The 27,366-nt window shown below is 36.2% G+C and overlaps 1 protein-coding gene across 1 annotated transcript; it reads left to right on the forward strand.

Annotated features, from left to right (window-relative positions):
* Positions 1-19,579: 19,579 nt before the first annotated feature.
* Positions 19,580-20,119, forward strand: LOC122053461 (leucine-rich repeat extensin-like protein 3). Its single transcript, XM_042615514.1, has one exon. It carries the CDS (start codon positions 19,580-19,582, stop codon positions 20,117-20,119), a length of 540 nt encoding a protein of 179 aa, XP_042471448.1.
* Positions 20,120-27,366: the final 7,247 nt, after the last annotated feature.

The following is a 27,366-nucleotide window of genomic DNA, read 5'->3' on the forward strand; positions in this document are numbered from 1 at the left end:
TAATCCATTTATTTCAGAGTAAATAGTTGTGTTTTCTGTTATTCTCACGATAATGTTTGCGTTGTCCACGTCTCCATGAACAATTGTTTATCGATTTAACTCTTGATAGCTGAGATCGTTTTAGTTTAATTAAAGGGAGTTCGAAAATTGAGTCGTAGGCTCGGAAGCGGGAGCTGGGAGTTGAGAGTACAACTTCTTTGATTTTTGCCTATCGCCCTGGCAAAACTGTTGACCTTTTTAGCCACGTTACTTTACTTGATTATTTCTATATCACTAATCTCTCTCTTAAGTCAAGTTAAAGAAGGTGAAACACTGATTGACTGTGTTAGATCGTGAGCATATGAAGAGGGGATGAATTACGTGATTTTGAAATCATTTTTTTTCTTTTAAAAACATCGAGTTCGTAGCGGAAATAAAGTTAAGGAGAAAAAAAAAGAAAGAGAAAGACAAATACTAATACAAATAATTTTTTATTTGGTTTGGAGCCTTCGATGACTCATATTCCAAGGACCTGCACTTGTTGAATGTTTTCATTTGGTAATCCACTAATAGTTCGAATGCTACAACATTTGTAGTACAAGAACTATATGAAAAGTTATTGACGATGGAGAAAATAAGCAGAACTTGATTGTCGATCGACGGAGGAGTGTTATAGCGCCGTAGAAGCCTTTTTGGAGCAATGCGCAAAAGTGAAAGTCGGAGTGATTGTCGTTTTGAAGCTGTTTGTCGAAGCCTTCTTTTATAGTCTCATTCGGGCGCCTAGAGCCCCTCCCGGGAGTCTAGACTATGTTAACGTGGCGAGCTCTTGTTGAAACTTTTTCCTCGAAATTTATCCACCTCCGGGCGCTCGGACCGCTGACGTGGGCCGGCCAATCGCTGCGCTTCTGTTGGTTGCTATTCGGAATATCGTATTGGTTCCCCTGTATAAAAATTTTGTATAAGTCCTGAACCATTCCTAACAACCTATTGTGTTCTTTAGAAATTAAATTTGGAATCGCAAATAGAACTTAACATTATTGATTCTAAATTCAATTTATCTGTTCTTAGAAGTTTAGATTTGGATCGCAAACGATGCTTAACATTATTAATCCAAATCCACCTATGTTACAAATTCGATTAAATATTTATTTCAGAGATCGGCTTCCAGGTTAAACATGGCGAGACACTAGGCCTTCTTGGGTATGAGATCATCCACTACTTCCTAGACAAAGCCTTTCAACGAAATTCAATATTTAATCTCCTTATAATAACCTTAGGTTTAACCAATAAGAGCAATCGAATCACAAGATTGAAAAACAAAAGAAATACAAATCAAATCATAAATCTGAAAACCTAGAATCACTAGCCTCTTGTATTTGGTATTTCAAAATCCGTACAAAGAAAACTAGTATGATGCAGAACAAGACAACTAGTTATACCTTTCTTTGTAGCTAATAAGCCTCACAATCTGCTATCGTATTCTTCTTCTTATCTCGGACGTCGTGTGGGCGACGATTTACCGAGACGAGAATCCACCCAAGCTTCCTTATTCTCCAAGCAAGTTTCGGCCACCACCAATCTTCAAGAGATGAAGAACTTTTGGCCACCAACCAAGCTCCAAGGGATACTAAGAAACAAAGCCTCCTATCTCTCCTTTTTCCTCTAACAAGATCCGGCCACCACCAAGCTCCTTGAGATGAAAATGTCGCTGTCCACACAAGGAATAAGTATAGGAGAGGAAGAGGAAGAGAATGCCGACCACCACCAAGAAAGAGAGGAATAATAGAAGATATATTGTTGTGAGGTGACGCACCTCTACCTTCTCTTTTATATTCCTTGGTCTTGGCAAATAAGGAAAGTTTTAATTAAAACTTCCTTAATTTCCTTGCCAATGAAAAGGAAAATCTAATTAAAATTTCCTTTTCTTGTTTCTATTGGTTGGCCACCTCAAATCTTCCAAACAAGGAAAGTTTTAAACATAAAATTAAAATTTCCTAATTTGTTTCTAGAAATTTTTAAAATAAAAAGTTCTCTTTTAAAATTCTCTTCATGGTTGGTTATAAAAAGAAACTTTTATAAATTAAAATCTTTCTATTAAAACATGTGGATAAGGAAAGTTTTCTCCAAAATTAAAATCTTCCTTTCAATCTACAAATAAGGAAAGATATTAAACCTTTCTCTTAATCTTTTGTAGAAAATATAAAAGGAAAGATTTAATTTTAAAACTCTCTTTTAAAATCACGATGATGGTTACAAAAAAGGAAAATTTATCAAAAATTAAAATCTTCCTTTTAACTATAAATAAGGAAAGATATCAAACCTTTCTCTTAATCTTTTGTAGAAAACTATAAAAGACAAGATTTAAATTTTAAACTTTCTTTTAAAATCATGACTTCCACATAAGAAAATATTTTAAAAAATAAAATCCTTTTAATTTATTGTGGTCGACCACCTAATTTGGGTTCAAGCTAGGCCGGCCACACTTCAACTCATCCAAGCCATGTCTTGGTCGGCCCTTGCTTGGGCTCCAAGCTTGGCTTAGCCGACCACCTAAGGATGGGTAAGAAAGTGGGTATAGGTGGGTATAAGCCTTTGTAAATAAGAGGCTACGATAGGGACCGAGAGGAGAAATTGGTTTTGGTCTCCCGATGAACTTTATTTAGCTTTCCGTGTTCGCTCCGAACACTAAAGAGTTATTATTGAACTACCGCACCAATCTAATATTACTATATGAGCTCCTTCTTATCATGAGTATGTTAGTCTCCCTGTGTTTAAGATATAAAATGTCCACTAATTATATGAGTTACTGACAACTCACTTAATTAATATCTAACTCCAAGAGTAGTACCGCTCAACTTCATCGTCATGTCGGACTAAGTCCACCTGCAGGGTTTACATGACAATTCTTATGAGCTGCTCTTGGGGGCATCATCAACCTAAATTACTAGGACACAGTTTCATTCTATAATCAACAACACACCATATAAATAATATCATTTCCCAAATTATCGGGTCTATTGATTTATCGAACTAAATTGCACCCTTTGATAAATTAAAGAAATGAATATTGAGTATATGTGCTTGTTATTATATCATGATTAAGAGCACACACTTCCATAATAACAAAGGTCTTGTTCTTTTATGTAGTCAGTATAAAAAGAACTTACCTTAAATGGTCTTGCTCAATACACTCAGAGTGTACTAGTGTAATTTTATAGTCAAGATAAATGAATATCAAATTACACTACGACTATTCCAATGGTTTGTTCCTGTCCATCTTTGTCATGAGCTACTCTTTATAATTTATAAGGAATTGATAACATGATCTTCTGTGCGTGACACCACACACCATGTTATCTACAATATAAATTAATTGAACAACTACACTTAGCATATAAATGTAGACATTTGACCAATGTGATTCTTTATTTCAAAATAAATATTTACAAAAAGCTAGGTTTTTAGTATACACTCTAACAGAGCTAACTCAAGTTTAGTCAACCTGGTCAATCTTGACCTAGGAGAAATTGCACCAAGAGGGAAAACTTTGATCGGCAGAGAAAGAAATGAACCTGGACAACACCGTAATGTGACCCACTAATCTTTGTACTTCCTTGAGGTTACGAGGAGGTAGCATGCTTTGGAGGGCTTCGATCTTCTCGGGATTAACCTCGATTCATCTCTCAATCACTAGGTACCCAAGGAACTTTCCACTCTTGGCCCTGAATAGACATTTACTCGAGTTGAGTTTGAGCTCATATACCGTAATAGGATCACACATTTCTTCGATGTCTGCAATCAAGCTCCCAGTCTGGGTAGTTTTAATTAGGATGTCATCTATGTATACTTTAATGTTCCTCCTGATTTGATGTTCAAAATACTCTATCCATGAGTTATTGATAACTAGCTCCTATATTTTTTAGTCCAAACAATATAACTGTATAACAAAAAGTACTGACGAAGTTGATTAAACTGACCTTTTCTTGATCCTCTATAGCCAAAGGGATTTGATGGTGTTGGTGCACTTTGCACTAATGATCTAACTTATGTCTTGATGAAGGACAAAGGGATTAAAGTTAGAGTGTTTTTATGATCTAATTATCTTACCAAGTGTACAAGAGTTCACGGGTCTGAATGACCTGACACCAGACTGAAGTCCAGTTAGGTTCGCGGGACCCGATATCTGGTGGAAAGTTTGGTTGGATCCGCGGAACTTGACAACCGACCGAAGTCCAGTTGGGTCAATGGGATCTAACAACTGGCGGGAAGACCTGGTGAATCAAAGGAAAGTCAAGCGACTGCAATTGGTAAGTAAGAGGTAAGCAACTGGAGGAGAGATCTAATGAGGACGCATTCCCGGTTGAGGGAACTATAGGCGTCGACCCAACTTAGTGTTGGTTGCTACTCGGAAAACCTAGAGGTTCCACTGTACAAAATTTTTGTACAAAGGTCTGAACCTTTTCCTAGCTACCATGTATTCTTTTAAATTAAATTTTGGATCGCCTGTGGAACTTAACACGTTTGATCCAAAACTTAATCTATTTGTTCTTTTAGGTTTTGACTTGGATCTCCTGCGGAACTTAACACGTTCGACCCAAATCACCTTAAGTTATTAATTCCATTAAATATTAATTTCCATAATTGGTTCCCAGTACTGACATGGCGAGGCACACGACCTTCTTGGATATGGGAGCAACCACCACCGACTAGACAAAACCTTTTATAGAAAGCTAATATTTAATTTCCTAAAATAACTTTAGGTTAACCGAAAAGAACAATCAAATCACAAGGAAAAGAAAAAACAAAAGAACACAACATCGAAAAACATATTCGAAATTCTAGAATCGTAAGCCTCTTGTATTTGGTATTATTTCCATAAATAACTAGTATGATGCGGAAAGAAAAATACTAGTTATACCTTGTAGAAAAACCTCTTGATCTTCTACCATATTCCTCTTCTAACCTCGGACGTTGTGTGGGCAACGATCTTCCGAGATGAGAACCACTTAGCACCTTCTTCTTCCTTACAAGTTTCGGCCATCAAAACTTCTCCTAGGATGAAGAGGTTCGGCCACCACCACCATGCTCCAAGGGATGCTAGAAACAAAGCTTTCTTTCACTCCTTCTTCTTCTTCTTCTCTAAACTTGATCCGGCCACCATATGAGTCTCCACAAGAAAGATGAGGTTCGGCCATCAAAGAGAAGAAAGGAGGAGAGGATGGCCGGCCACACCAAGGAAGAAAAAGAGAGAGGAAAAATAATAGAGTTGTTAGCCATGAAGGCACCTCTACCCTCTCTTTTATAATCCTTGGCCTTGGCAAATAAGGAAATTTAAATAAAAATTTCCTTAATTCTTTTGCCATTGATAAGAAAAATTTATTTAATTAAAAATAATTTGTTCTCATCAACAATGTGGCCGGCCACTTTAAACCAAGTAAAGGAAATTTAATTCAATCAAGAATTAAAACTTTCCTAATTTGTTTCCGGAAATTTTATAAAAAATTTCTCTAATAATTTTTCCCTTCATGATGGTCAATAAAAAGGAAATTTTATAAATTAAAATATTTCTTTTAAACATGTGGATAAAAAGAAAGTTATCTTTAAAAATTAAAATCTCTTTCAATCTACAAATAAGGAAAGATATCTAATCTTTTCTTAATCTTTGTAGAAGATTTATAAAAGAGATATTTAATTTTTAAACTCTCTTTTAAATTATGAACATGATTAAAAGGAAAGTTTTTACCAAAATTAAAATCAACCTTTTAATCTACAAATAAGGAAAGAAATTTAACTCTTCTCTTAATCTTTTGTAGAATCTTATAAAAGGAAAGATTTAAATTTTTAAACTCTCTTTTAAATCATGTTATCCACATAAGAAAAATTTTAAAAATAAAATTCCTTTTTATTTTAATAGGGCCGGCCACCTAAGCTTGAGTTCAAGCTAGGGTCGGCCACATGAATTCACCCATGAACCAAAACATGGCCGGCCCTAGCTTAGTCTCCAAGCTAGCTTGGCCGGCCCCCTATAGGATGAGTAAGAAGGTGGGTATAGGTGGGTAAAGTACTCTATAATTAAGAGGCTACGATAGGGACCGAGAGGAGGAATTGGTTTTGGTCTCCCGATAAAATTAAGCATCCCGTGTTCGCCCCGAACACATAACTTAATTTTATCAATAATAATTCATTCCACTAGAGAATTATTATTGAACTACCGCATCAATCCCAAATTACATTTTTGGGCTCCTTCTTATTATGAGTGTGTTAGTCTCCCTGTGTTTAAGATAACAAATGTTCACTAATTAAGTAAGTTACTGACAATTCACTTAATTAATATCTAGCTCCAAGAGTAGTACCACTCAACTTCATCGTCATGTCGGACTAAGTCCACCTGCAGGGTTTAACATGACAATCCTTTTGAGCTCCTCTTGGGGACATTCTCAACCTAGTATCTCTAGGACACAGTTTCCTTCTATAATCAACAACACACACTATAAGTGATACCATTTCTCAACTTATCGGGCTTATTGATTCATCGAACTAAATCTCACCCATTGATAAATTAAAGAAATAAATATTATGTGCTTGTTATTATATCAGGATTAAGAGCACACACTTCCATAATAACCGAGGTCTTTGTTTCTTTATAAAATCAGTATAAAAGAAACGACCTCAAATGGTCCTACTCAATACACTCTAAGTGTACTAGTATAATTATACAGTCAAGATAAACTGATACCTAATTACACTACAACCTTCTAATGGTTTGTTCCTTTCCATTATGGTCGTGAGCTACTGTTTATAATTTATAAGGTACTGATAACATCATCTTCTGCATGTGGCACCACATACTATGTTATCTACAGTATAAATTAATTGAACAACTACAACTAAATGTAGACAATTTGACCAAATGTGATTCTTTATTCATAATGAATGTTTACAAAGCTTAGGCTTTCAGTATACACTCCAACAATCTTCCACTTATAATAAAAGACTAAGCTGCCATATCTGCTGTCATACATCTGATTCTCAACCCTTCAACATGCCCATCAAAAGCTCTTGCCTTAAGGACCTTAGTGAAAGGATCTATAGGTCATTACCTGATGCAATCTAGGCGGCAACAACTTCTCCTCGTTTATACGATTTCTTGTATTGGGTGGTACTTGCGCTCTATTGTGTTTACTTGCCTTATAGACTTATGGTTTCTTTGAGTTTGCTACTGCACCAACATTATTACAAGAAATTGTAATAATCTTTGGACAAACTAGAAATCATATCTAAGTCTATCTTGAGGTTATTGAGTCATTCAGCTTTTATGGCTACCTCAGAGGCTTGCCATATACTAACCTTCTATGGTGGAGTCCAGAAAAACACCTATACTTATCACTTTTCCATAGTTATGACTTTACCTCCTAAAGTAAACACAAAACCCCGAGGTTGACTTATTATTGTCCTTATCCGATTGGAAGTCAAAATCCGTGTAACCCACAGGGACCAAATTAACTGCCTTGTAAGCTAGCATATAATCTATAGCCCCTCTAAGGTACTTTAATATATGCTTTACTGCAGTCCAATGTCCTTGATATTTGCTAACTATGCCCTTGGCAAAACAGATTTCTAATCTCGTGCATAGCATACATTAGGTTGTCTAACTGCCGAAGCATAAAGAACTGCCTACATGTCCTCAATCTCCTTTGATGTCATCGGAGACATCTCTTTAGATAAAGACACTCCATGCTTAAAAGGTAAGAAACCTGTCGAGGAGTTTTGCATGCTTAAAACGAGCAAGGATTTTCCGATGTATCAAGCTTGGGATAAGTAAAATATATTTTTTCTTTCGATCCCTTATTACTTTGATCTCAAAAATATATACATTCTCCCAAGTCCTTTATATCGAATTATTTGGACAATCATACCCTAACTTCTGACAACATTTTGATATTGTTTCCAACTACCAAAAATGTTATCTACGTATGGTACAAGAAATACCACCACGTTTCCATCACACTTTTTGTATACACAAAACTTATCCGTTTACTCAATAAATCCATAGGTCTGGATTACTTTGATAAACCGGATGTTCCAAGACCTTGAAGCTTTGCCTCAGTCCATAGACTGATTGAGCCTGCACACAAGATGCTCTTAGCCCTTTGCAATGAACCCTTCTGGTTGCTTTATATGGATGCTTTCATCAAGACTTCCATTAAGGAATGCTGTCTTGATATCCACTTGCCAAATAGATAAAAGAATCCGGATAGACTTAAGCATGTCTACCAGTGAAAAAGTTTCCTTTTTCATCAAGCCTTGCTTTGAAAGTTACTACCTTCCTTTCTATCCCTCTTTTCCTATTATTGACCTTTTTACACCCAAAGGCTTTTACACCATTTGATGGTTCTACAAGCTTCCAGATTTTATTAGAATACATATATTCTAATTCTATTATTCATTACTCTTTGCCAAGATGCTTGCATCTTTATCTTGGAGTACTTTATCATATGACCGGAGATCAGGTTCATGTCCTCCAGGGATCGAATCCAAAACCTCTCCCAAAACATGAACCTATTTAGGTTGCCTAACAACCCTCCCACTACGACAAGGCACTTTCTGCATTTGTGTATCATTTGTGATACGTGTTGCAGTTTTCTTGTGGTATCTCATCTTGTACAGTTGGTACTAGGTTAGACATGTCCTTTATTATTTCCTTAAGAACAAATTTACTTATGAGCACGTGGTTCATTATATAGTCCTTTTCTAAAAATCAGTCATTTATGCTAACAATGACCTTCTGATTTTTAAGACTATAAACCTACTTTTGTTTATCTAGGATAACTTACAAACAAGTGAACTCCTATCCAACTTATCATTGTCTCTCTATAACATATGTGCTGGATTTCCTGAATCTGAATATGCTTCAAAATAGGTTTTCACCTATTCAGCAATTCTATATGAGTAGAGAGTTCTAACTTGGAAGGTACTATGTTCACTTTCGTTTTCAGAGTTTATCCTTAAAATAAATTTGGTAATTTTCTGAATAACTCATCATCTATCTAATTATTCCATAAGAGTCCTTTACCTTCTTTCTACTACACCATTCTGTTGGGGTGTACCAGATGCAGTTAGTTGGGATTGAAATCCAACTACTGATAAGTGACTCCTAAAATCTCTCAAGAGGTACTTGCCACTACGATCTTCCATAGTGACTTTTTACTTTAACATTTCTCCGCATCAACCTTGTACTCTTTGAACTAATCAAAGTACTTAGTCTTGCGGTACATTAAGTAAATTTATTTGTATCTTGAATAGTTGTCTATAAAATAGACAAAATATTCAATACTACCTCTTGTCTGGATAGTCATAGGATCACACAAATCAGAATGAACCATTTTCAACATATCTTTGACTCCATACCCCTCGGACTTAAAAGCTTCTTGGTTAATTTCCTTCCAAGTAAGACTCGCAGGTTGGAAAGATTTCCACTACTAATGAACCCAAAAGTTCATCAGCTACCAATGAATCCTACTCAAGTATAACCTAGCTTTAGATGCCAAAGATATAATTGGTTCATTTCTAAAGGTTGCTTTCTCTTAAAATTAGAAGATGTGTTACTAATTTCCATTTGTTGCATCGTGGGAGTTATTGGATTATAAATTGTCAATCATCATACCAGAATAGATAACTTCCCTATTTTTCTTGATAACAACTTTGTTATCAAAATAGACACAATATCTATAATAGTTTAGAAACTGAAATCAGGTTCTTTCTAAACTTGGTACGTAAAGACAATTACTTAAAATACATATTTTATTCTTATCAAAAGATAAACATCTCCCACTGCAACAGCTACCACTTTTACAGTAGTGCCCATGTGGACGGTGATTTACCTTTCATTTAGTTGTCGGGTTTCCTGGAACCCTGCAATGAATTGCAGACATGATTAATGACATCTTGTATCTACACTTCAGGTTCTGGTAGATAACACCACTAGACATGTTTCAACTAATGAATTAAATACACCTAAATTGTTCTTAGTTATAAGAAGACAGTCTACCTTAATGTCCAAGTCCTATTTCCAATCATTACAATTGGGACTACTAAGTCTTTTTCTATAGTATGACTACTAGGGATTGACAATCATCCTAAGAATCACAAAAATATTTGGTCAAGATCAACTCCTTAAAATCTCCATGAATTTTGTGTATACAAAATCGAAGAGGAGATTTTATTCATTAATTTTATTATCTCGTCAACTTTACTTTATGATGAATAAAATTAATAGTTGATCTATCTTTGATCAAATATTTGGTCAAAACTCTTTGAATTTAAAATAACATTGATTCCTCAAACAATATTATTTAAATTCACCAACACCTCAAACACCGTGAATTTTGCATGCCACGTTAGTGTGGACATATACAAATTCATCATTTGTAAGAGAAGGGTTTTATCCATTGACTATCTTGTCAATATAACTTTTGACAAATAAAATTACCTCAAACATCATGAATCTTGTATGCCACGTTAGTGTGGACGTATACAAATTCAAACATTTGTAAGAGGGGTTTATTAATTTTATTATGTTGCCAATCTAGTTTTATGACAAATCAATAGTTGGTTTCCCTTTGGTCACACAAGTGATAGTAGTGACTCCGTTGGGGAGGATACTATTAAATGTGTCTAAGTGTATACCATTACTTGACACTAAGTCCATTAATAAGATTATGCTCCTTCCGTTGGGGAAGATCACACGCTCTTAATTAACTTCCTATAGTCATCCAAAATTGGAAGTCTGTTCTAGTGATCCACAAACAAGCTCATCCGTTATGGAGGAAGGCACTCAGAGCCAACGCGCAAGCTTGTTTGCATCACTTACAAACCAGTAATGGAGACCATGGGATTTACTTAAAAATCCCTCTCCCACTTAGTTATTTATAAATGAGGAATTTTAACTATGCTAGCCTACTAAATATGTAAACCAACATGCACACACAGCACAATATAAAAGCAATAAATAGAAAATCTAATTTTCAACTATTATGACTTTTATCTCTAGTTGTCCTCCGTGTGTTGTCATCCCAAGCTGCTGCCATATTTGGCCATCGCCACCAGGTCTAGCTGTCGCATCCATCTTGCTCCTAGTTCCGCTGCGCCTCTGGTCCTTAGAAGGTTCCACGCTTTGCAAGACTCGATCCGCGACATAAATAGAATTTTACATTTTTGATCCTATATTCCATAAAAGGAATGTACATGTATCTAGATCAAAAATAAAATCCTAATAAAACTAAATACAGCTCCTGCTGTATTTTATAATACAATCATGCACACACATATAAATGCCCTTGACATGTCCAAGGGTCCAATCACACACATAATAACTAAAAGTCATAATAGTTGGATCCTGCATCCACAAAGTTAGCACATCCTACTATTATCCTGCCTAAATTATGTATGACATGTGCATAATTAAACTAATACCAAATACACAGAGGCAAAACCCTAGCTCTGATACCAATTGTTGGTTGCTACTCGAAAAACCTAGAGGTTCCACTGTACAAAAATTTTGCACAAAGGTCTGAACCTTTTCCTAGCTACCATGTATTCTTTTAAATTAAATTTTGGATCGCCTGCGGAACTTAACACGTTTGATCCAAAACTTAATCTATTTGTTCTTTTAGGTTTTGACTTGGATCTCCTGCGGAACTTAACACGTTCGACCCAAATCACCTTAAGTTATTAATTCCATTAAATATTAATTTCCATAATTGGTTCCCAGTACTGACATGGCGAGGCACACGACCTTCTTGGATATCGGAGCAACCACCACCGACTAGACAAAACCTTTTATAGAAAGCTAATATTTAATTTCCTAAAATAACTTTAGGTTAACCGAAAAGAACAATCAAATCACAAGGAAAAGAAAAAACAAAAGAACACAACATCGAAAAACATATTCGAAATTCTAGAATCGTAAGCCTCTTGTATTTGGTATTATTTCCATAAATAACTAGTATGATGCGGAAAGAAAAATACTAGTTATACCTTGTAGAAAAACCTCTTGATCTTCTACCATATTCCTCTTCTAACCTCGGACGTTGTGTGGGCAACGATCTTCCGAGATGAGAACCACTTAGCACCTTCTTCTTCCTTACAAGTTTCGGCCATCAAAACTTCTCCTAGGATGAAGAGGTTCGGCCACCACCACCATGCTCCAAGGGATGCTAGAAACAAAGCTTTCTTTCACTCCTTCTTCTTCTTCTTCTCTAAACTTGATCCGGCCACCATACGAGTCTCCACAAGAAGGATGAGGTTCGGCCATCAAAGAGAAGAAAGGAGGAGAGGATGGACGGCCACACCAAGGAAGAAAAAGAGAGAGGAAAAATAATAGAGTTGTTAGCCATAAAGGCACCTCTACCCTCTCTTTTATAATCCTTGGCCTTGACAAATAAGGAAATTTAAATAAAAATTTCCTTAATTCTTTTGCCATTGATAAGGAAAATTTATTTAATTAAAAATAATTTGTTCTCATCAACAATGTGGCCGGCCACTTTAAACCAAGCAAAGGAAATTTAATTCAATCAAGAATTAAAACTTTCCTAATTTGTTTCCGGAAATTTTATAAAAAATTTCTCTAATAATTTTTCCCTTCATGATGGTCAATAAAAAGGAAATTTTATAAATTAAAATATTTCTTTTAAACATGTGGATAAAAAGAAAGTTATCTTTAAAAATTAAAATCTCTTTCAATCTACAAATAAGGAAAGATATCTAATCTTTTCTTAATCTTTGTAGAAGCTTTATAAAAGAGATATTTAATTTTTAAACTCTCTTTTAAATTATGAACATGATTAAAAGGAAAGTTTTTACCAAAATTAAAATCAACATTTTAATCTACAAATAAGGAAAGAAATTTAACTCTTCTCTTAATCTTTTGTAGAATCTTATAAAAGGAAAGATTTAAATTTTTAAACTCTCTTTTAAATCATGTTATCCACATAAGAAAAATTTTAAAAATAAAATTCCTTTTTATTTTAATAGGGCCGACCACCTAAGCTTGAGTTCAAGCTAGGGCCGGCCACATGAATTCACCCATGAACCAAAACATGGCCGGCCCTAGCTTGGTCTCCAAGCTAGCTTGGCCGGCCCCCTATAGGATGAGTAAGAAGGTGGGTATAGGTGGGTATAGTACTCTATAATTAAGAGGCTACGATAGGGACCGAGAGGAGGAATTGGTTTTGGTCTCCCGATAAAATTAAGCATCCCGTGTTCGCCCCGAACACATAACTTAATTTTATCAATAATAATTCATTCCACTAGAGAATTATTATTGAACTACCGCACCAATCCCAAATTACATTTTTGGGCTCCTTCTTATTATGAGTGTGTTAGTCTCCCTGTGTTTAAGATAACAAATGTCCACTAATTAAGTAAGTTACTGACAATTCACTTAATTAATATCTAGCTCCAAGAGTAGTACCACTCAACTTCATCGTCATGTCGGACTAAGTCCACCTGCAGGGTTTAACATGACAATCCTTTTGAGCTCCTCTTGGGGACATTCTCAACCTAGTATCTCTAGGACACAGTTTCCTTCTATAATCAACAACACACACTATAAGTGATACCATTTCCCAACTTATCGGGCTTATTGATTCATCGAACTAAATCTCACCCATTGATAAATTAAAGAAATAAATATCAAATATATGTGCTTGTTATTATATCAGGATTAAGAGCACACACTTCCATAATAACCGAGGTCTTTGTTTCTTTATAAAATCAGTATAAAAGAAACGACCTCAAATGGTCCTACTCAATACACTCTAAGTGTACTAGTATAATTATACAGTCAAGATAAACTGATACCTAATTACACTACGACCTTCTAATGGTTTGTTCCTTTCCATTATGGTCGTGAGCTACTGTTTATAATTTATAAGGTATTGATAACATCATCTTCTGCATGTGGCACCACATACTATGTTATCTACAGTATAAATTAATTGAACAACTACAATTAAATGTAAACAATTTGACCAAATGTGATTCTTTATTCATAATGAATGTTTACAAAGCTTAGGCTTTCAGTATACACTCCAACACTTAGGTCCATTTGGGAATCCTAAGTTGAGACCTTGACTAGATCTTGATCTCAGGGAGACGTGATCTAATTACTACTCCTATTTTATTAATATTATGCTAACTCTGTTTTACATGATAAATATATTTTTATTTGTTAGACTAACTCCTTTTTTGCAGGAATTCAAAGACTGAAAAAAGGGAGTCCGAGCGCCCGGAGTAGGTCTGGGTGCCCGAACGCCCGGAGTTGGTCCAAGCGCTCGGACTAGAAAAATTAGCCCAAAGCTGAGTTGAAGCGTGACGACTGACAGAACTCAAGTCAACGGTCCAGGCGCTTAGAAGGGGTCCAGGCGCCCGGAAGTGGATAAATTTTACTCACGAAGTTTCGACGAGAGATCGCCACATCATCAATAGTCCAGGCACCTGGAGGTCGTGTTCTAAAAAGCGTCATTAAGCGCCGCTTAAGCGCGAAGCGAGGAAGAAAAGCTTCGCTTTAGGTGAAAGCGGGGAAAAAGCGGTCAAAGTATGTTTGACCAAATTAAGCATAATTAAGCGCGCTTAATAGCGCTTAAGCGCGCTTAATAGCGCTTAAGCGCAATTTTTTATTTATAATTTTAATTGATTTGTAAATTTTTAAAGAACATAAGGAAAAATATTTAGAGAAAACGAAGAGACACAACGTCTCTCAACTCTTGAGAGAAAAGTCATAATCTGCCATAAACCCCCTATCTGCCTGCTATCGAGAAAAAGTGAGGAGATCGAATTAGAATCAGACAAGGAATTAGATAATATCTAGTTTTTTATGTTCTTTTATTGTGAAAACTGAAAACTAATGGATATTATAAACTTTGTGACTTTTGCCTTTCTAAACATATGAGAAATTTATGCATGAACCTTAAATTTATCATGTTTAAGTATTATTTGATCTATTTATTTGTTTAAAATAATTAAATTTTATTTAAAAATAAAAAATGCTTTTTTACGCTTAAAATTGTTCTAAGCTCGCTTAAGCTTATAAAGCTTGAAGCTTGGACTCGACACTTCGTCGCGCTTCGCGCTTTTTAAAACATTGTCTGGAGGGGTTCCAGGAACCCGGAATGGACCTATATAAGAGCCTTCGACCAGCTGCTTCAGAACATCATCTGTTATGACTTTCATTCATGCGCGGTGCTCTAGAAAAGCTCCTACGATGCTGTAAAGCTCCTCCGACAACCAGCGATCAAGATCTATTTATTTTCTCTATTGCCGGTAACATTTTCTTATAGTTCTTATACTTAAATTTTGTAATCATTCAAACTATTAGTAGATTGCCCAATAAAACCACTTGACGAGTGTGGACTTTGGAGTAGTAGTCGTCAAAAGCTCCGAACTAAGTAAAAAACTACTTGTGTTAGATCTTGGTTTTTCTTTCTCCATATTCTTTATTCCACTATGTAACTCATTTTAATTTACAATTTTCAATGATCACTATTCAATCTCTCCGATCCCCCCCCCCCTCCTCTAGCAACTTTACGATCCTACAAATAGTATCCTTGGTAGGTATCCAACATACTTATGAACTCACATCTGACGGTTGAGTCCACTAACTAGTTGATGCAGAGCAGGGCAACAATCTTTTGGATAAGCTTTGTTGAGATCCCGGAAGTTAATGCAGACCCTCCATTTGTCCTTGGTTTGGACACCATCATGACATTGACCAACCAAGTCGGGAATTGGAGTTCCTGAATGTGTCCTGCCTCCTTTAGTTTCTTGATCTCCGTTTGAATCATTTGATTTTGTTGTGGTGAAAAGTTTCATTTCTTTTATCATATGGGTTGGCATATGAGAGTATGTTCAATCGGTGAGGTATCACTGTCAAGGATGTTGGTGCAGTTAGCTCTAATAAGTCAAACTTGGAATTTGATAAATCTCAAATGGTTTAAAGTTAGATGTTATATTTTCTAACATATTTACCAAGTGTATAACTGAAAGACTTGATAGGACTTGACATTAGGGTGAAGTTTAATTAGGTCTAGAGAACCTGATCACTAGCATAGGAAGACTAAATAGGTTGATATATGGCAGGAAGTCCAGTTGGGTTTGTGAGACTTGATAACTGACTGAAGTGCAAATGGAACATCTGATAGGAAGACCAAGTGGGTCAAGAGTCGAGTAAGTCAGTAAATGGTAAGTGAGATACGCACTGGAGGAGAGTGATCTAGTGAGGATGAGCTCAGTACAGCTATAAGCGTTGGTCCAACCTAAATTCATTTTGGAAGTTTAAGTTGAAATCGTGACTAGACCTTGGTCTTGGTGAGATAGGATCTAATAATAAATTCATGTGCTAACTCTGTTTTATAAGGTATTTTTGTTATTTAGAGTAATATGTTTTGTAGGAGGTAAAATATAAAAATGATCCTCCAATGAATAGTTCTCAAGGTGCCTTGGAGCTGCCGGGAGGCACCTCGGAGTTGAATAAAGGTGCCCCGGATATGGTGGAGGTGCCTTCGCGTGGATAGAAATTGAAGATATAGTTTCGCTGCGAGGATGCACCTCGGAGCGGACCGAAGGCACCTCAAAGTGTATTAGAGGCACCTCAAAGTTGATGGAGGCACCCTCGCACGGATAAATACCAGAGATTATGGATAGGATAAGCGCCATTAAAGGCGCCCTGAACCATTGGTGGCACCTCCAATGGCGTTTAAAAAAGGGTATTCAGCCAACACTTCATATATAACTTCTCTACGAGCTTCCACGATCATCCTGTTGCACCATCTTCATGCTACAACTGTGTTGCGACGCTATTACACCTGGCTACTATAGCCAGACCAACTCCAACGCCCAAGTTCAATCCAAATCTTCATCTTCATGTGTTGGGTAATGTATTTATGTTATTTCAGTTATTACTTTAGGAAGTGTAAGGTTATTACACTATCCTTATATTGTAATTATTTTTGCAAATATTAGTGAATTACTCGTCGAAAAAGTTCAAAGGACCTGGATCTTAGAGTAGGAGTCGTCAAAGACTCTGAACCAAGTAAATCTATTGTCTTTTATACGTCAATCGGGAGTAAGAGGTGGCGGTGAGAAGTAGGGCACAGGAGAGAAATGGAATCAGGAATGAATAGGAACTTAGGTTTTATATCTATACTTTAAGTTAATTAAATTAATCAACTCTTTCTTAAGTAATATTCTAAACAAGCTTCCTCCAAGTCTCCTCCAAGCCTAATAAATTTATCTTCTTAAACATGTCATACGAATTCGGTTTAAATCCTAAAAAATTTCTAAAAAATCTCAGAAAATTCTATATGATTATTTCTTAATTAACACTTATTATTTTATTATTATTTAAGTATCATATCTAACACTAGGAACATTGACTCGTGACTCACCGGTGAGTTGACATCAATGTTGACTTAACCGTTAATTGTCAAGCTATAAGAAAACCACAAGGAGATCCGTCGATGCTTGTGTAGGAGAAAAGACGAAGGGTGAGAGGTTAGAGGAACAGCCAGGGAGTTCCCCAATGTTGTCACTCCGACGCTCAAGTTAGGGTTTCGATGGAGTGAAGAAGAAGATGAATAATATTAGGGTATGTGACAATGATGTATATGCATACCTCTTCTCATGAGGGTGGGCTAACTTTTATAAGTTCGAACTATTTGCCATCTTTTCCTCGTTTCTCACGATCGTTACCATGTTCCCAGAGATAAATGACAATTACAGTCCATTTATTTCAGAGTAAATAGTTATGTTTTCTATCATTCTCACGATAATGGTTGTGTTATCCACGCCCCCCATGAATAACAGTTCGTCACTTTAAAACTTGATAGCTAAGATCGTTTCAGTTTAACTAGAGGGAGTCCGAAAATCGAGTCAAGGGTTAAGAGTCTAGAGCCTAAAGTCCGGGAGCCAAGAGTCAAGAGCCGGGAGTCAAGAATCGAGAGCCGAGAGCCAAAAGTCGAGAGTCGAGAGCCAGGAACTGAGAGTCAGGAGTTGAGAGCATAACTTCGTTGACTTTTGTCTGCCACCCTGGTAAGACTGTTGACCTTTTTAGCCACGTGGCCTTCGTTGATTATCCTGTATCACTGAGATGTATTTCTTTCTTGTCTCTCAACGCTACAAAGCTATCAGCTTGTCCAGGCAGTCGATCATCTTGACTTATCTAGTCTAAAGGCCTTAAATTCTTCTATCTGCTTGGCCTGAGTCACCCCCTTCGATTGGGCTACTCAATTAGGCCAAATAACTCACCTACTCTACTCTGTTTCAACTCATATAACCTAATGTTAAGGCCCGCAGAAGATTCATCCATGACACTAGAGGCGTAAGGTTTTTTTTTTTGTTTTGCTACGCTTCCAATTATACTAATTAAACTTTCACTTTTAAGATTTAGTGACTGAGTTATAGTATTAAATATAAAAATCTTTTCAAACTGAAAATATTTTTGAGATGTGCATGAGGTGTACGTCGTAAGGTATATAGGATAACATTGCTCATATAGTCTAATGTTAACCAGCGGACATTGTGCTACCGACTCGTTCACGAGAGGTGGAGGTTTTTAATTTTTTTTAAGTTCCCAATTATGGTACACAAGAGGCGGAGGTGTGCGGTATAAGGTATGTAAAGTAACATTGCTCTCTCTTTATATATTTTTAAAAGCTTTGATTTAGTCTCTAGGGTATATATATATATATATATATATATATATATATATATATATATATATATATATTCCTTAAAATAATCATGAGGAAATAAATGCGAACAATAATTTCATGAAAATAAGTATTCAAATTCTTTTTTATAAATAAATATGAATTTATAATTTCTTAGAAATTAATTTCCAAAATCAGTCAAACATCAAGTTAGGTTTTTTTTTTTTTTTTTTTTTTTGTATTTTCTGGAAAAAAAAAATTGTAAGCCGTGGAGCCAGCCTTATTGGAATCGAAAGGACTGAAATTTCAGTGAGTCGGCCACACATAACGATCATCAATAATACTGCACTGCCCATTCAATCACCTTCACTGAAAGAGTGAGAGCATAACCAATAGTTCGAAGCATCCATTCAATCACCTTCACTGAAAGAGAGAGCATAACCAATAGTTCGAAGCATTTTTTTTTGTTGTTGTAAAAAAAAAAAGGTTGAAATGGTAACCTCGACAATTCCATATTAGCCTACAATTTTAGTTTCTTAGTCGAGCTCTTATTCAACTAAATTGAAATTTTGAATGCTTTGTAATGAGCTAATACGTTATGTTTGCACATCTATAGAAGGTATTTCAAATAACAAAGCTAAACTAGCAGCTAATCGAGCATTAAGCAGTCACTAATTCTGCTCGACTCCTAGGAATAAACAGAGCAATTCACACGGCGATCGTTTTCAGAACCAAAAGAAGGATTACAAAAACAAACAAATAATAAAAAGAAGAAGAGATTCATCAATACCACCCCTCTCTTATCTTCATCGTGATCCTTATAAAACAGAGAAGAGAGGGAGGAAGAAGAGAGTTGAATTAGAATTAGAGTCCAAGTGATCGAGTTCCGGGCGATGGCGAATCGACGAGCACAGTCCCTGAAATCGACGCTGCTCTGCCTCCTCGCGTTCGCGGCGTTCATCCACAGCCGGGTCGCCGTCGTCGGACAAGACATGAAGTGCGAGCCGTCATGCATCGCGCCACCGCCTCCCTCCCTGCCGCCGCCGTTGCCGCCGCTCTACCCTCCGCCGCCGTTGCCGCCGCTCTACTCGCCACCGCCGTTGCCGCCGTTGCCGCCGCTCTACCCGCCGCCGCCGTTTCCGCCGCTCTACCCGCCGCCGCCGTTGCCGCCGCTCTGTCCCCCGCCACCTTCCTCCTCGCGGCCGCCGTTGCTGCCGTTCTATCCGCCGCCCCCGTCGCCGTGTGACTACTGCTACAAGCTGCCGCCGCCTCTGCCGCCCTCTTGCTTATACTGCCAGACGCCAGAGAACATGTACCCCGACGGCGAAGAAGAGGATTACCTGGAGTCGGCCGCTGGCCGGAGCCACGGCGGCCGGAGGTGGGCGGGGGCCGCGGCGGCCGGTGGATTGCTGATGCTGATGGTGTCGGTTTAGAGGATTCGACAGTTTGTTATGCGTCTGCTTCCTTTCATTCCATTGTAACTCCCTCTCTCAAGTGTTATATATCTCTCTCTCCTCCTCCTCCTCCTCCTCCTCCTCCTCCTCCTCCTTCATCGAAATGAATTAACAAAAATGGTTCAAAACTCTTTACTTGTTTTCTCGCAAAATGTGCATTTTTTTTGTTCGCCGCCAAAAATATTGTTTTATTTTCGAAGATTGAGGTTTGAATTTGGAGATTTCCAAACTCAAACACAAGTTTAGTCAAATATCAAAAACAAAATTTACTTTTGAGGGATTATTATTATTATTATTATTACTATTATATAAATTAAGCAAGCTAAAAAAAATTAAATTGTTCAAAAGAACCCTTATATATGTTGTTTATTTTAGAAGAATTTAAATAATAATAATAATAATATAATAATAATATGATTTAAAAAGTGGAAGGTTGATTGTGAAAATAATTTATTTATTTTTGAATAAATGCAACATTAATTTTAAAAAAAATTGAGATGTCCAAAACATTGAAAAAAAAAATTCGGATATATGGATGACATTTTCCCCTCGAAATAAAGAAAAAAAATCCTACAAAATAGAGATGCCTCTTATTTTTTTTTTTATTTTGTCTTTAACATGTCTTTCCTCGAGTACAAATGAATGTGACGCGAGGAATCTTCCATTCTTATACATGTATGTGTATATTCGTATGTATCTATTTATACGTACTTTTGTTAGTTCATTTTGTAGCTTTGAGCATGTGAAGCCAACTGATTAGAAGCACGAGAACAACGCAGCCCCTTGTTTCAGCATTTTGGCTTTGTGTTTTATTGCCATTTTGTTTTTGCCCAATTGCAACGTTTTAAAGTCGAATTTGCATCGATCCATTGTAAGTGGACTTGAGTTGACCTAATCAAATTGGTGGTCGCTTTTGGATTCAATTGAATAATGATAATTATACGCCAAAGCTAACTACGATGTCACGATCATGTGTCATTGATCATGTATCTCTTTTCACATAATCTGGAGACGAACTGTGAAAAGTGATTGAGATGAACGTAATTACTATTTACTACGAAAGGAGTTAATTATATTGATAGCTCAAGCTAGCAAGAGCACAGCCATGTGTTGGCTTTAGCCTGAGAACCCGACATCATTGAGGAGGAGCTGCTGTTCAGATTTGCTATGGAAGAAAAGAAGAACGTGAGAGAGAGAGGAAGGTAGATGGAAGCTATAAAAACTTAATCAGCCTAGGCAAGGGCAGAGCCATGTCTTCGCTTACCGGGCTTTAGCAAGGGAGTCTTATCCCATGATACAGGATGAAAGTTAGGAATCAAATTATATAATAAAATTGATCTATTAAGGTATTGAACAACGGTCTAGCATCAGATCCTAAAGATCATAAATTCTTTTTTTTTTTGTATTATATTAGGATATTAGGGAGGAAAGTCTTTTTAAAAAATTATATATCTATATTATATAAATTTCATATATACAATCGAGATAGTTACTTTCAGATAATTCTAATACTATATTTTAACACTATTATATATAGGATATAGGGTCAATCCATACTTCATTCCTCATAAGGTGAGAGAAAAGATAAAATTTTTTATTGATAAAAAAATTAGAGTCTTAAACTTATGTAATTAACTTCTTCTGGCTAACCAAAAAAATGGGATACTTTTATGACAATATGACAAAATTAATTCAATTAACATAAAGTAATGGTAGGAATTGACACCAAAGAAAAGGTAGCCGTTTTGATTTGGTGAATCCCAAAAGTAATTAAGAAATAAAGAGTACCAAACTTTATATAGTTAATTACAAGAAAAAACCTAAACCATAAATTGAAAAGGTAAAAGACTAAATTGCCCTCAAGACTATTCTAATAAATTATATAGTCTAACATTCCCCCTCAAACTCATGATGCTATAGCCAGAAGCATTGAGAGTTTGTCAGACAAAAACTAAAAGCGTGAAGCGGAATGAGCCTTGGTAAACATATCAACTATCTGCAATGAGCAATGAACAAAAGGTCACTGATAATGTCAAGCTGTAGATCATGACGAGTGAAATGACAATCTATCTCAATATGCTTCATTTTCTTATGAAAAATTGTATTGCGCGCAATCTGAATGACACTCTAATTATCACAATGAAGAACAGTAGGTTTCTAAAGAAAAATTCTCATATCTGCAAGCAACCAACGTAGCCAAACAATCTCACAAGTGGTGGTAGTCATGGCACGATACTCAGCTTCTGTGGAGAATCTGGAAATAACATCTTGCTTCTTACTCTTCCAAGTGATAAGAGAATCTCCAAGAAAAATACAGAAGTCGGTGATCGATTTACGATCCGTAAGGTCACCCGTCTAATCAGCATCAGAGTATGCACAAAGCTCTAATGAGGAAGTAGAAGGGAATAAGAGACTCTGAAACTAAGTTCCCCGAAGATACTAAAGATTACGAAAAACAACAGCCCAATGAACTGTGATCTGTGCAGTGATAAACCGACTAACCACATGTACATAGACCTGACCACGGTTCGGAACCGCCGGTTCGACGGTTCCAGGCAGGTCGACCCTTAACCTTAACCGCCCAAGACGGTTACGGTTCACGGTTCAGAACCGCCGGTTCACGGTTCGGTTCATGGTTCGCCACGGTTCGCCACGGTTCAAGATTAATATGTTAAAAAAAATTAAAAATTAAAAATTAAACATTAAACATTAAACATTAAACATTAAACATTAAAAATTAAAAATTAGAAATTAAAATTTATTGAAAAAAGGGCTTGCACTTATTTAAGTTGCCTACGTATCCCTTTAGGGGAATCAAAGCTCACGTAGTTCTTTTACATTTTTATCCTTTTACATTTTCATTCACTTCCATTTCCTGTTCCTGTCGTATCTGTTCCTTCAGTATCAAAATCTTCAACTTCGTCATCTGAAAGTTGCATTCCTTGGATTCTTTTCTCCGCTCTGGTCCAATCGTCCAGTAATGCTTGGGCTTCCAATGAGTCGGGAGACAAAGTTGATCGTCATTCATCTAATATGTTGCCGCCGGCACTGAACGTCTGCTCCACAGCAACAGTTGACACTGGACAAACTAAAATTTCTTTTGCGATCACGGAGAGAATAGGAAAGCTTTGAGCCTTCTGTGACCACCACTTTAAGATATCGAAGTTTTCACTATCTGCTTCATTAAAATCAAAAGAAGTCGTAAAATAATTCTCAAGTTCCTGTGTGGAACTTGAGGATCTTTGTAAGTTCTAAATTACTACTAGTAGTTTGTTGAATTTCGAAATATTAATTTGTATTCCATATTTTGCATAATATTGATTATAAATATCATATAAATAAATTCTAACATTATATATAATATTAATTGGATCAGGGGAAGAAAACATTTCTTGTAAAACTTCTAATTTAAATCTAGGATCTAAAGCAAATACAATTAAATAAATTTCAGGAATTAAATAAAATTATTTTTCCTATTTAGTTTTCATAGCTAAGATGCAAGGAGATAAAGATTCATTATTAATATGTTCATTTAAAACTAATATTATATTAGAAAAATTTTCTAAAACTAATTGAGTAGTGGGATAATAAACACTGGAAAGTTGTTCGGTTGCATCATTAAATACTTTTAAAATTTCACAAATACTACTACAAATATTTCATTATTGTGAAAATAAATATATATTAGTATTAGTGTTTTGTGCAAAAAATGAACATAATAATTCTTTATATTGAAATGAATCTTGTAATAATTCGTATGTTGAATTCCAACGTGTTGGTACATCACGTGGAAATTTTTTAGGTCTCATTCCATTAATTTTACAAAACCTACCCCGTTGTTTCATTATAGATGGATGAGACCATAAATAAGAAATTGCAATTCTAATTGGTTTAATATAACTTTCTAAAATTTTTAAACCATCTTGAACACATAAATTTAAAACATGGCATACACAACGAATATGAAAAAATAACCCTCCAATAATAGGTTGACAAACAAATTTTAGATCATCTATACAAGCGGTATTAGAACTAGCATTATCTAATGATATTGAAAATACTTTATGAGTTAAACCATATGCTTCTAAAATTAAACATAATAATTATGCGATATTATGAGCATTATGTGATTCATCAAAAACTCTATAAGCTAATAATCTTTTTTGGAGGTTCCAAGAGTTATCGATCCAATGGCAAGTCACACACATATACGAATGTGTTTGCCAATGATCACTCCAAATATCGGAACATAAAGAAACTTTATTATCTAATTTACTAAATTCATCAATTAAATTCTTTTTTCCTTGTTTTACTAATTTTTTAATTGTACGAGTAAGTGTAGTCCTAGGAACACGTTTAGCACATGGATTAAGAGATTCTTTAAAAAATCTTCAAATGTGCATTTAGATCGAAAACTAAAAGAAAGATGTTCTACGGAAACAAATTTAGCTAATGATTCTCTTAATTTATTATCCGAATATAAAAATAAACCGAAATCGGTACTACCGCTAGTTGAAGAAAATCTTGATAATTATGTTTGAGAACGGTCGAGTCCATATTCCGTTGGGTGCTTCGTTTCTACATGTCGTTTCAACGACCCATAGCTGCCGCCGGCTTAGAATTTGTAGGAAGAATTGCAGTGCTTACATTTTGCACGCATTTCTCCCGACGAAAAAGTGACCTTCTTAAAATGTTTAGTAAAAATAGAAGACTTTAGAGGAGGAAGTTCCCGAACCTTAGAAGTAATTGCATCGGTACTTCCTTGTGTTTCAGGTGTCGGATTCGGAAGATGCTCGATCTCATCATTGGTGGATTGAAGGTTGGGGTCCTCCTCCCGCGGATTCATTATTTGCTTTCCCTTCCGAGCTCGAGATGATGCACCTCCACGGCCTCCTTCCATTGTAATTGAAAATTGAAAACGAAAGCGTGTAGAGATTAGAGAATACGAAAATGAGATTAAGAGTAGAGAAGATGTGTGTGAAAAATGATGAAATGAGCTCTCTATTTATAGAGTTTTGATAGTAACGGACATTAAATCATAACCATTGATCAAAAAGCGGTCAAATGATCCTAACCGTTGAAAAAAAATACCCAAAAAAACCCTCCCAACGGCTACGAACCGCCGGTTAACCGGCGGTTCAAGCCATTTAAAAAAAAAAAATTGCTGCTGAACCGCCGGTTCAACCCGCCGGTTAACCGGCGGTTCGCCGTTTTTACAATCAATGAACCGGAACCGCCCCGACAAGTTGCCGGGACGGTTCCGGTTCGACCCGGCGAACCGGGTCAACGGACAACCGACCCGTTGACCCGGTTACGGGCCCGGCCCGGGGTCGGGTCTACATGTACAACATACGCAATATTAGGACGAGCCACAATGAGATAAACCAAACTTCCCACAACTGTACGGTAAAGGTTAGGATCTGGCAAAGGAGAATCATCTGATGGAGAGTACTTATTATTAGTCTCAAGGGGAGTATCAACTACCCTGTTGTTAGTAAGACGTGCACGCTTAAATAGATCAGCTATATACTTTAACTAAGACAAGAGATAACCTTTAGGTGAATGGAATCTCGATCCCCAGAAAATAGTGTAATAAATCCAAGTCTTTCATAGTGAAACAACGAGCTAATTCAAACTTCAAAAATTCAATTTCATCTAAATCATTACCAGTAATTATCATGTCATCCACATATAAAGATAAAAGTATATGACATACACGCGTAGTCTTGACAAATAAAGCTAAATCATGATTACTAGGGCGAAAGCCAAGCAAGGTAATCACCGTGGAAAACTTCGCAAACCAAGCATGTGGTGCTTGTTTGAGTCCACAGAGAGATTTACGAAGCCTACAAACTTCACTAGATCGGTGAATAACTCCAGGAGGAGGAATCATATACACTTCTTCTTGAAGATCACCATTCAAGAAAGCATTTTTCACATCCATCTGAGATATTTTCCATTGACGAATAGAGACAACGATAATTAACATACGAACAGTGGTTATTTTAGCAACAGGGGCAAAAGTTTCTTCATAATCCATGTCATACTCCTGAGAGTAACCTTTAGCAACAAGACGAGGTTTGTACCGTTCGACAGAACCATCAGATTTAGTTTTGATCTTATAGACCCAACGACAACCAATGGCATGTTTCCTTGGTGGCAGAGGTACCAAATTCCAAGAATGAATATGATGCAGAGTAGTTAATTCCTCGTCCATAACATTCTACCAAAGAGGATTACCAACAGCTTCTCTATAGGATAAAGGCTCAGAAAGATGATGAACAAAGGCAACAAAATAAGCAAAGAAATAGAATAATAAGAATAAACAAAATCAGGTAGTTTAGTAGACTTACGAGGACGTGTAGACCGACGAATAGGATTGTCGGCAATCTCTAGAGGTGATGGAACAGTCGCGGGAGGGGGAGGAGATGTCTCGAGAATACCATATTCAATAAAGCTATCATGTGGAAGAGTAGCCATGGGGGAGGCTTCGTCGGTGTTGGTACTGAAGGGATCAATGCGAATAAGATCTGCATGAGTCATGTCATGTGGTAGAAGAGGTATGGAGAAGAAAGGAATATACTCAAGAAACACAATATGACGAAAACATACAATTTGTTACTAATTGGATCAAAATAATGATATCTCTTTTGACCAACACCATAATCAAGGAAGACACACAAAACAGACTTAGAGGGCAACTTATCACGCATGACGTGTGGTCGGAGAACAAAACAAGTATAACCAAAAACACGTAAAGAGAAATAATCAAGAGCATAACCATACAATTTTTGAAAAGAAGACAAATCTGAATTGTGAGAGATTGGAATCCTATTAATTACATGAGTAGCAGTAAGAACTGCTTCTCCCTAAAAATAACATCTGCAGACAATTAATAAGAATGAACTGGATGTCTCAACAAGATGTCTATACTTTTGCTCTGTAACCCCATTCTGTTCAGGAATTTCTCAACACGAGATTTGATGTATACTACCTTCTAATGCAAGTAAATGAGAAAAATTATTAGAAGTGTATTCGCCCCCTAAATCACAATGAAAACACTTGATAACTACCGAATATTGAGTTTTGACAAGAGCTTTAAAGTTATTGAAGATGGTAAGATAATCAGACCTGTGTTTCATGAGATAAACCCAAGTATAGCAGTGCAATCATCAATAAAAGAAACATAATATCTTGATCCCCTTTTGTAGTAACAGGAGAAGACC

This window comes from Zingiber officinale, chromosome 3A (assembly GCF_018446385.1).
Source record: "Zingiber officinale cultivar Zhangliang chromosome 3A, Zo_v1.1, whole genome shotgun sequence".
NCBI classification, from domain to species: Eukaryota; Viridiplantae; Streptophyta; class Magnoliopsida; order Zingiberales; family Zingiberaceae; genus Zingiber; species Zingiber officinale.